At 41.4% G+C, this 11,037-nt stretch overlaps 1 protein-coding gene across 5 annotated transcripts in view; it reads left to right on the forward strand.

Annotated features, from left to right (window-relative positions):
* The window catches only part of tctn2 (tectonic family member 2), a 74,984-nt gene that overhangs the window by 42,978 nt on the left and 20,969 nt on the right, over positions 1 to 11,037 (forward strand). For 4 of the 5 annotated variants that reach the window (XM_043692659.1, XM_043692661.1, XM_043692660.1 and 1 more), the window contains exons 9-11: positions 5,099 to 5,236; positions 6,258 to 6,407; positions 10,221 to 10,304. In XM_043692659.1, coding sequence (XP_043548594.1) covers positions 5,099 to 5,236; positions 6,258 to 6,407; positions 10,221 to 10,304 — 372 coding nt within the window. The remainder of the gene's footprint in view (positions 1 to 5,098; positions 5,237 to 6,257; positions 6,408 to 10,220; positions 10,305 to 11,037) is intronic. The other variant, XM_043692662.1, reaches the window with a different exon arrangement.

The raw sequence follows: 11,037 nt of genomic DNA on the forward strand, positions 1-11,037 counted from the left end.
GTTGTGAATTAAAATTTGAATGATGATAATGACTGAAATCATTGTTGACTGCTCTAAAATCCCATCTGGGTCATTAATATCCTTTAGGGAAGGAAATCTGCTATCCTTACCTGGTGTGGCCGACATGTGACTCTAGATCCACTGCAATGTGGCTAACTCTTAACTGCTCCCTGAAATAGCATGGCAAGCCACTCGATTTATATTTATACACACACACAGGCACACAGACACATGAAAAGAATTAAACCAGATGCACCACTCTGAATTGATGTAGGCACTGGAAACTATGACAGTGAACTAATTGCTGGGAGTTTTCTCACAGAGTCCCAGAGACCAAATCACTATGGGCTCGCCCTGTCCCATTGGCAGACCCAGCAGAGATGATGACCCTCTGACTTGCAGTCAGATGACACTTAACCTTGGGTGACCTCAGCATTGACCCTAGATTTTCTAATGGCATCAGTCAAACATGGTCAAGAAAACCTCCTTTTGATTACCACATACTGCCTTCACTTTAGCTGATAAATCAATACTCCTCCATGTTGAACACCACTTGAAAGAAGACTGAAACTGCTAGATGGGGGACAGACTTTATAAGTACACCTGTGAGTCCTCCGTGCAAGATCCAAGCCTCTGACCTGCTCTTGTAATCGCAGTATTTGTTATTAGAGCGTTGCTAATTATTTTCGTACAGGAGGAACATTCCTCTCCCTGATCTGCCATCCCTGCTAGTCCCCTTATCAGAATGTAAAAAAAAGCGAAGCTTGCTTGATGTCTCTGGTGTTTAAGGTTGGATGAGGTGGCTGGGTGGGAAATAAAAGTCCCTCCTTTCCCAGAAACCTCTGCTCTCCGATGTCAGATGTAAAGACTCAAATCAGTGACTCACTGCTCCCAACAGCTTTGGACTGGTGGGTAGCAGGTTGTGTGATAAGGAAAGCTTTTGTTTATTTGTGAAGCCAGGACTGGAAGTTAATTGCAGGTTGGTTCCTGGTCAAAAGTTTCTGCAGATGCTTCATCATTGGAGAAGCGCATTATGTTCAAACAGACAGCAGATGTTGGCTGTTAATGAGGTCAGTACCTCGGAATTTGTTCCAGCAAGTCTGGAAAACATCTTTTGCTCAAACAGATGGCAGATATAGGGTGGTAACTGGAATCTCAAGGAAATTGGCCACTGCTTCCAGATTGACTGAGTTTGAGTTGGGCTTTCTGTGAAGAGGAATAGTGCTGTTGATGCCACAGCATGAATATTTGAAAGCTCCCTGCCTAACCTTGCATTAGCAGTTCGTGGAAGCTGAGAAATAGAGAACCAATTGGGGTGAACTATAAAGGTGAATTTGATTGACTTTTTCAGAAAATTAACCAAGAAACCAACACCAACGGTTATGAGACAACACCCTGTGAAAATCACAAATAATTTGGCCAATTTTATTTTATTTTATTTGTGTGTTAAATGTGTTTGCCTGCCTGTATATATGTCTTTTTTGTGAATGGGCCTGGGTTTAAAGCATAGACCAGTTAGAGTACTTTATTTAACTTTGCTCTGCTAAAGTGCATATATTGATAATATACTGTTGAGTCTGCTGTTTAAGATAAAACTAGCATCCGGAATTGATTATTTGCAGAATCTGGAATTGATTATTCAAAAATCTGGTTTGGAATCATTTGGGATCAATTTTGAGGGTCTCTGAAGGTTTTAATGTCACTGTGTTGTGAATACAGAGGTGGAAAGGCTGATTTGGTTCAACTATCAATCTCTGGAATAACAATATGCATAATATAGGGTCAAAGACTGTGGCGCTGGAAAAGCACAGCCAGTTAGGCAGCATCAAAATAGCAGGAGACATTTCGAGCATAAGCGCTTCATCAGGAAGGGAGGTGCCAAGCGGGCTGAGAGATAAATGGGAAGGGTTTGGGGCTGAAGGCAAGGTAGCTAGGAATCCGATAGGTAGATGAAGGTTGTGGGGGGTGGGTTAGGGGGCGGGGGGGGGTGATGGTTCTATGATGAAATGGAGGGGTGGGAAGGAAGATGATTAGGGGTTTAGATAGGGTCGACAGTGAGAATCTTTTTCCACGTATGGAGTCAGCTATTACAAGGGGGCATAGCTTTAAATTAAGGGGGGTAGGTATAGGACAGATGTTAGGGGTAGGTTCTTTACTCAGCGAGTCGTGAGTTCATGGAATGCCCTGCCAGTAGCAGTGGTGGACTCTCCCTCTTGGGCATTTAAACGGACGTTGGATAGGCATATGGAGGATAATGGGCTAGTGTAGGTTAGGTGGGCTTGGATCGGCGCAACATCGAGGGCCGAAGGGCCTGTACTGCGCTGTATTCTTCTATGTTCTATGAAGCTGGACAGGTCAAGAGATCAGTGCCGAGTTGGAGGATTGGATCTGGGATAACAAGGGGGGAGGGGAAATAGAAATCAACATTGATTCTGTGTGCTTGGAAGGTCCTAAGATGGAAAATGAGGTGTTCTTCCTCTAGTTGGATGGCTAGGATTTGGCGGTGGAGGAGACCCAAGACTTGCATGTACTTGGTGGAGTAGGAAGGGGAGTTGAAGTGTTTGGCCACATGGCAGTGGGGTTGTTTAGTAAGTACATAATCTAGTTCATTTTCTAGTTGATGGTTTCATCCAGATGTTGTTACTGGTGTATTCAGCAATTATAATGTCATTAGCTACTGAGGTAGACAGATTCTCTTGATGGTGATGATAGTGGCCATTGTGTTGTGTGCCACTAATCTGCCCATATTTGGATATTTGCCCATGGACGATCTCAGCATATATGGTCTCTTGGTTGGTGCTGAACTTTATCTAATCATCAGCTCACATCCCCACTTCTGACCTTGTGACGGAGGGAAGGTCTTTGATGAAGAAGCTGAAGATGTTTGGGCCTAGGACACTTTTCTAAGGAACACCTGCAAAGATGTATTGGATCTAGGATGACTGACCCCAACAAATGCAACCCTAAGTTCCACTGGAAACCATTCACCATGTTAACTTTGAAATAATAACACATGGACTGCAGCAGTTGAAGAATACAATTCACTATCATCTACCTCGGGGCAACTAGGGATGGACAATAAACGTTGGCTTCCATATTTCCTGAACACGTAGAAAGCGTGCACCAGTTGGAAGCTTGAGGTTGTTGATGGTAAATGAAAACCTTAGGAATGCCTGGTATTTTGTAGTGGTAATGGTTATTAACTCAGAATTAAGGTATGTTTTAGGACAAAACAGAATGTCATTTCCTTTGCAATATGACCTGCCCTATCACGTGCCTAGTGTGATAAATGCACCATTCATTTTATTGACTGTGTTTTTTGTCACAAAGCTAGTCCCTTTTTTTTCCTAAAAGCTGTTCCTTGGCTCAAGGAGACTCTGTCCTTGATTTTTATTCAGAGGGGCAATAAACCGGGCTGGGCTCTGATCAGTCCGGTTTGGTACAGAGCTGAAAAGAATTTTGAGGCCTTTTGTTTATATGTAAACAGATGAGACTTCACGCCAAAGTGGTCATGTTTTAGAATTGACCTGTATAATGAAAGGGGAGTGGTCAGCTCTTTAGCTGAGCTGAGCAGGTTTTGTTCGGTCTTGAACTGGCAAGTTCAACAAGGAACCTCTCTCTCTTTTCTGCCCTTCAACTTCAACCTGTAAGCACGAGTTTCATTTATATTGGTTTTTAAAGGGAATTTTCTTATCGTGCCTGTTGTGTATATTTGGAACAACATAATGAAGTCTAGTTGGACAGGTTGAGTTCTGTAGGGGTTCTTTATTCTGTTATAGAGTCGTAAAGATGTACAGCATGGAAACCGACTCTTCGGTCCAACTGGTCCATGCCGACCAGGTATCCCAACCAAATCTAGTCCCACTTGCCAGCACCCGGCCCATATCCCTCCAAACCCTTCCTATTCATATACCATCCAAATGCCTCTTAAATGTGTCAATTGTACCAGCCTCCACCACTTCCTCTGGCAGCTCATTCCATACCTGTACCATCCTCTGTGGAAAAAGTTGCTCCTTAGGTCCATTTTATATCTTTCCCCTCTCACCCTAAACCTATGCCCTCTAGTTCTGGACGCCGCACCATGACCTCCCAACTCCTGTACTCCATACTCTGACCGATAAAGGAAAGCATACCAAACGCCGCCTTCTCTATCCTATGTGCCTGCGACTCCACTTTCAAGGAGCTGTGAACCTGCACTCCAAGGTCTCTGTTCAACAACACTCCCTCGGACCTTACCATTAACTGTACAAGTCCTGCTAAGATTTGCTTTCCCTGAATTTTTCTGAATGAAACCCCACCTGCCACTTCTCAGCCCATTGGCCCATCTGGTCCAGATCCTGTTGTAATCTGAGGTAACCCACTTCGCTGTCCACTACACCTCCAATTTTGATGCCATCTGCAAACTTACTAACTGTACCTCTTATGCTTGCATCCAAATCATTTATGTAAATGACAAAAAGTAGAGGTCCCGGCACCGATTCTTGTGGCACTCCACCGGTCACAGGCCTCCAGTCTGAAAAACAACCCTCCACCACTACCCTCTGTCTTCTACCTTTGAGCCAGTTCTGTATCCAAATGGCTAGTTCTCCCTGTATTCCATGAGATCTAACCTTACTAATCAGTCTCCATGGGGGACCTTGTCGAATGCCTTACTGAAGTCCATGTAGATTACATCTACTGCTCTGCCCTCATCAATCCTCTTTGTTTGTTCTTCAAAAAACTCAATCAAGTTTGTTCTTTGTGTTTCATTGTGTTTCATTGTGTAATTTAGTAATCAATCTAGCTATCTTACTCTGGGTAATTTTCACTATGCACTTACTGAAACAAATTGTAAAATTATGGTCTGCGGCTGCATGTTTAAGAATGTTTTGAGTGGTCTGGCCTAGTCCATAACACTTTATAAAATTGTTTAGAAGGGTGAACACCTTTAAATTTATACAATAGTTGTTGAACACACTGCAACCTGATTTTTTTCACCTAATTAACAATGTTTACAAGCTAAAGAAAGTCATTATGTTTATTTTAAATGGTGATGAATGGAAATGAAAGGTGTAAGGAATGAGACTGCAGGAGTAATTGGACTGTTTCCTCCATGTAGTGTTGATCTCGGCTGTCATAACCTATCAGAAAACCACAGACCTCAGCAAATTCATTGCCACGACCTCTGTGAATTTCGGGCCAAGTCCTGCTAACCAGTCCTGGTTTCCTGAACATCTGAATATCACAGCTTCTGTAGGTATGAGCTTCTGGCCTGAGGTTTGTTTGTGTTCTTGCTATTGTTAAGCATAAATTTTAATCTCTGGATAGCTGTGATGATCAAATATGGGCAGAAGTGTTATTTAAGGAAATAGCAATTTCACTAAGGTTTCAATTTGTGATTCATTGCACAGTGATGTTATTTTGGTCATTTTAGAACTCGGTCCCACCACTGTGCAAGGCGTGGGCCCTGTTGAGACCTGCCTACCTAGCACTGATGTGAATGGTAACTGTAAGCAGGTGTGTATGGGGGTGGAGGGAGGGGTGGGAATCCCAAATGGATTGAATGGATCTCAGTACTTCAAGGTGGACTTGGTTGAAGAATGTCTTCTCCCCATTTGATCTCAGCTCATTTTCCAGAATCTTCCTGTCATCACATTGTATCATCTAGCAGTTAATAAGTCTGGTCAGTCTGCTCAACAGCTTTCCTAGTTCCACCATTTGGTTAAACTCTGTGTAAAGAATTGCCTCCAATTCTGTACCCAAAGTTCCAACCTTGGTTTTCACACCATGTCTCTATGCTGCTTTGCATCAGTGTATCTAAAATATTTTCACGTTGCTTTTTATTCCTCATAAATGTAATTCCATAGACCCAATGGAATGTATCTTTTTTTGAGAATGACTATATCCAGTTTGTCAACGAGCTCCTCCTTGCACCAGAACTTTGTACACTGTTGTTAAGGTTTGACTGCCTCCTTGTTGAGGGATGGTTGGTTAGTGCATAATGGAACCTGACCAGTACAGTGTACAATTATAACAAAGGCTCTGGACTTTTGACATTGATAGTATTGATTATTACCACTTCATAATTCACCTCTAAGTACTGCATTCACCCCAACTTTGGTGTCAGTCTGCAAGGCTACTATGGGAATGTAGAAGTTTATGGCATGGTAAGAGATCATTATTGTCATTATATATGTTGGCTCTTTGCAAGACAAATTTCAAACAAATTAGACTTGGGGTTAGCCAATGCTGTTAACTTGTTTGTTTTCTTCATACAGAGCCGATTCATAAATCAGAAACCAAACTTGTAGATGGAATCTGTGAAAATATGATTTTGCAGGCAGATTATGTCTTCAGTTGGAAAGGAAATGTGATCAATAATGTTACTTTGCTTGTCACAGTGGGAAATGTTCCCTTAGATCCTCCAGGTAGGACATTTCTCCATTTATTTTATCCAATTTTATGGGAGGTGACAGCCTAGTGGTATTATCCATGATCCTGTTCAGGGGACCTGTGTTCAAATCTTGCCATAGCAGGTGGTGGAATTTGAAATCAATAAAAATCTAGAATTAAGAGACTAATGTACCACAAATCCATTGTCAATTGTGAAGAAAAACCCATCTGATTCACTCATGTTATGACAATATTATCACTTTAACAGTACTATTTTGACCTTGTTTTTTTCAAGAGAGGTGTTAAAATGTCTACTTTAACAATGGCAGTGGAGTGGCCAGTTCTCACAGTTCAGATTTTTTTCTAGATTGGTTTAGTTGTAACAGTGAGAAGCTGCTGGTTTCGCTGTAGCAGAAGTTGCTGCAGTCCTGAGAAAGGTTCCAAGCTTCACCAGATGATTCCTGGCTGACTTTACTCTGTGAAATCACTCCTGCCTGTGTGTTTATGGGATGTTATGGGAATTGGAATAGCTCCTTAGTTAACCTGCTGTGTTGGGTCAGTTAAGTTTTCTAATAATTGTTATTCTAAATTCCATTTTCTTTTGTTCGTGTTTCAATTGTAATAAATTCTGTTTTGCTTAAAGCAGAGAGATTTGACCAGCTGCATCACACCTGGAATATCCACCTCATGTCTGCCTTTAAAATATGAAAAAGTTACAGTCTAGGCTATTTTAGTCATGCAGTCATAGAGATATACAGCTCAGAAACAGACCCTTCGGTCCAACTTGCCCATGCCTACCAGATGTACTAACCTAATCAAATGCCATTTGCCAGCACTTGGCCCATACCCCTCTCAACCCTTCATATATGCATGTATTCTAAACTTATTCTTAAAATATTTTGAGGGGGTCTGGCCTGGTCCATAACAATGTCCTTTGGATAAGGAAACTGCCATCCTTACCTGGTCTGGCCTGGCCTACATGTGACTCCAGACCCACAGCAATGTGGTTGCTCTTATCTGCCCTCTAGGCAATTAGGGATAGGCAATAACTATTGGCCTAGTCAGTGAATCCCTCATCCTGTGAATGAATTTAAAACAAAATTTATGTATCAGGATTTAAATGGTAAATTTGCGAAATGATAAACAGACTGTGACAGGAAGAGGTAGAGAGAAGAAACCCAAGAGTCAATCAACAGATGAGACTTTAGATTACAAAAATAACAAAATAGCTAAAGTAATTTAGGAAATTAGATTAAGGCATAGGTTAATAGAGCTGCAGTGCTGACTTTTTAATGTGACATTTCAGAATATTTGGAATAGAGACATTGCAGTGGAAAAGTAAAATTCCAAAGACTGAACTATCATCTGCTGTTAACTTTGCAAAGAATGGTGTAAATATTAACAAGGAGGGAAAAATAAAGCATGGAAGAAGGTTGGCTAGAATATAAAAGTATATAAAAGATTTTCTTTACAAGCATTTCTCGGGTTGTGAATGGGTTCTGTTTTGGAGTCTGTTCACAAGTTGATTTGTATGAAAATTGGCACACAGTGTAGGACAATGCAAAGCAAGTATTTGTAAATACAGGAAATGTGTGAAAATTGGATCTTTAAAATTACAGCCGTACATGGGATTGTGTTTGTAAGTATGAGCATTTTAAGTTGGAATTTGATAAACTGAGGAGCCGCCCTTAGATATTTTTTTATAAACCAGACAAAGCAAGTGCTGGTCCTATAATTGGTAAGTTTTGGGATTTAATAATACATTCCTGAAATGCCACATAGATTTAACAAGTGCTTGGCATCAGTTCTCACTAAGAAGGATGCAAGTAACATTTCAGAAATACCTGTAAATCAGGAAATGGGTGGAACTCAAATTACAATCATCAGGGCACTGTATGAAATGCTGTGAGGCCACAACTGGAGTACTGTGTGCTGTTCTGATTATATTACAGGAAAGATGTGATTGCACTAGAGAGGGATTGGAGGAGATTTACCAGGATGCTGTCTAGAATGGAGGGTCTGAGCCGTGAGGAGACATTGTTTAGGCTGGGGTTGTTTTCTTCAGAGCAAGGAGAGTTAATTGGAGACCTGTTAGAGTTGTATGAGATATGAGGAGCATAGGGTGGATGAGAAGGTATTTTCTTATTAAAGTGTCAGTAACTACGGGCGCAGATTTAAGAAGGTTAAGAATAGAGTTGAGAAATGTTTTGATCCAAAAGGTGATGGGAATCTGGAATTCAATGCCTGAAAGGAGTTGAGTCAGAAGCTTTTGTAACATTTAAGCACTTCTGGATGTAAGTTTGCTTGCTGAGCTGGAAGGTTCATTTTCAGACATTTCATCACCATACTAGGTAACCTCATCGGTGAGTCTCCAGTGAAACATTGGTGTTAGTGACCTGCTTTTCAGTTATGTGTTTAGGTTTCCTTGGGGTGGCGATATCATTTCTTGTTCTCTGTCTCAGACATTTGACTTGGACCCCATTTACCAATGTGTATGTTGATTTCCGGTTGGAATGCCATGTTTCTAGGAATTCTCATGCATGTCTTTGTTTGGCTCATCCATGGATGGATGTGTTGTCCCAGTTGGAGTGGTGTCCTTCCTTATCTGTATGTAAGGCTGTCAGACCACATTTAGAGTATTACTTGTAATTTTGGGCCCTGAACGCCAGGAAGGATGTATTGGAAGTGGAACGGGTCCAGAAGTTGTTCTCTGGAATGATCCCAAGAATGAAAGGCTTAACATATGATATAAGGAATATTTGAGGGCTCTGGGATTATACTTGATGAGAGGGAACCTGATCGAAACTTACAGAATACTGAACAGTCTGGACAGAGTGGATGTTGGGAATATGTTTCCATTGGCAGGAGAGATGAGGACTTGAGGGCACAACCTAAGAGTCAATGGAAGACCCTTTAGAACGGAGATAAGGAGAAACTTCTTTAGGTAGACAGTGGTGAATCTGTGGAATTCATTGCCACGGAGGGCTGTGGAAGCAGGTCATTCAGTATATTTAAAACAGAGATAGATAAGTTCTTGATTGCCCAGGGGATCACAGGTTATGTGGAAAAAGCGAGAAAATGGGGTCAAAAAACATATCAACCATGACCTGAATGATGGAACAGACTCAATGGGCTGAATGGCATAATATCTGCTTCTATATCTTATGGTCCAAGAATCATCAAGACTCGCAACGGTAGCCTGCTTTCTCACCGTGGATGCTGTCTCACCCACTGTGATCGCCAGCATTTGTTGCTTCAACTGCTGTGAATAAACTGGAATCAATAAATGTATAATACTGATTAACAGGAGGTTTTGAAAAGTGTCATGCCAAAGTGCCATGTTATTATGGAAAATGAAAGCTTCTGCTGTAGGAGGTAACATATTGGTGAGAATAGAAGATTGGCTAGCCAACAGGATACATACTTTCTGGATGGCAAGATGTAATGTGTGGTGTGTCAAGCAATCAGCGTCAGGGCTCGAACATGTTTCGGTTTACACTAATGATATGGATGATAGGATGGAATGTGGTGAAAGCAGGGTATTTGAATATTTTTAAGCTAGTGGTGGACAGGTGCATGGTAATTAGGTGATACCTTGTTGGGAGAAATAAATATGTGAAGTTATCAAATCAGCGAAGACCTTAAAATTGCAGAGCACTGTTGAGTGGTCACGTGGCCCACTCCTCCTCAAAATTCCTACATTCCTATTTCTGTTTAGCTATTTAGTGTTAGCCTGTTTTACACTTCCTTTGCTTATGGAATTTAGCTCCTGATGACCCTGCAGTTTGCAGTTGTCTGTCTCATCTTAGCCTCAGTCTCAATTTCAATCTCAATCATTTCCTTTCTAGCTACTTTGACACAAAGATTCAGTGTGACTTTCACTAACTTCAGAAATGGCCATCCATCCAATGTGACTCTGTCTGGAAACCCAGGTGAGAGATCAGTTTACTGCATCCACTTGGATCATATTCTGCACAAGTTAATTGCTGCAAGTGGGGTTTTGTGTATTGTACTTTAAATGCAAGTATACAAAGTTTTTTTTTTTTTGCTGCCATATAATTTCGAGTTAACTTTGTCCTCCCACAAAGGTTTTCGGAGTGACCTGTGGATAGATTGTATGAGTGTCTAATAATTTTGAAATGTTCAATGAAGTCATAGCAATTAACCTCCTAAATTTACTTAGATTACTTCCTCATGGGAGTCATAGGAACAGAACAGGCCAGTCAGCTCCATTCAGCTTTTGCAAACCTAAGCTCTTGAGTTTGCGATGATTGTAGGTTGGGAGGGTGAACATCAATTTGTGATTTTATCTAAAACATTCCATACTGCAGATATGCCCTGTTCAGAAAGAGGGAAATTGATAAACCCAGGATCTGCTGGGCAGTCAGTATAATATCGATGGTCAGGCAACTTTTAGAGTCTATACTCCAGGACAAAATTAATTGACATTTGGAAAAAATGGCTAATATATACGCAACAGGGCAGGCAGCATCCAAGGAGCAGGAGAATCGACGCTTCGGGCATAAGTCCTTCTTCAGGAATGAGGAAAGTGTGCCAAGCAGGCTAAGATAAAAGGTAGGGAGGAGGGACTTAGGGGAGGGGTGTTGTAAATGCGATAGGTGGAAGGAGGTTAAGGTGAGGGTGATAGGCCGGAGAGGGGGTGGG

The sequence above is a fragment of the Chiloscyllium plagiosum genome, chromosome 6 (assembly GCF_004010195.1).
Source record: "Chiloscyllium plagiosum isolate BGI_BamShark_2017 chromosome 6, ASM401019v2, whole genome shotgun sequence".
Classification (NCBI taxonomy): Eukaryota; Metazoa; Chordata; class Chondrichthyes; order Orectolobiformes; family Hemiscylliidae; genus Chiloscyllium; species Chiloscyllium plagiosum.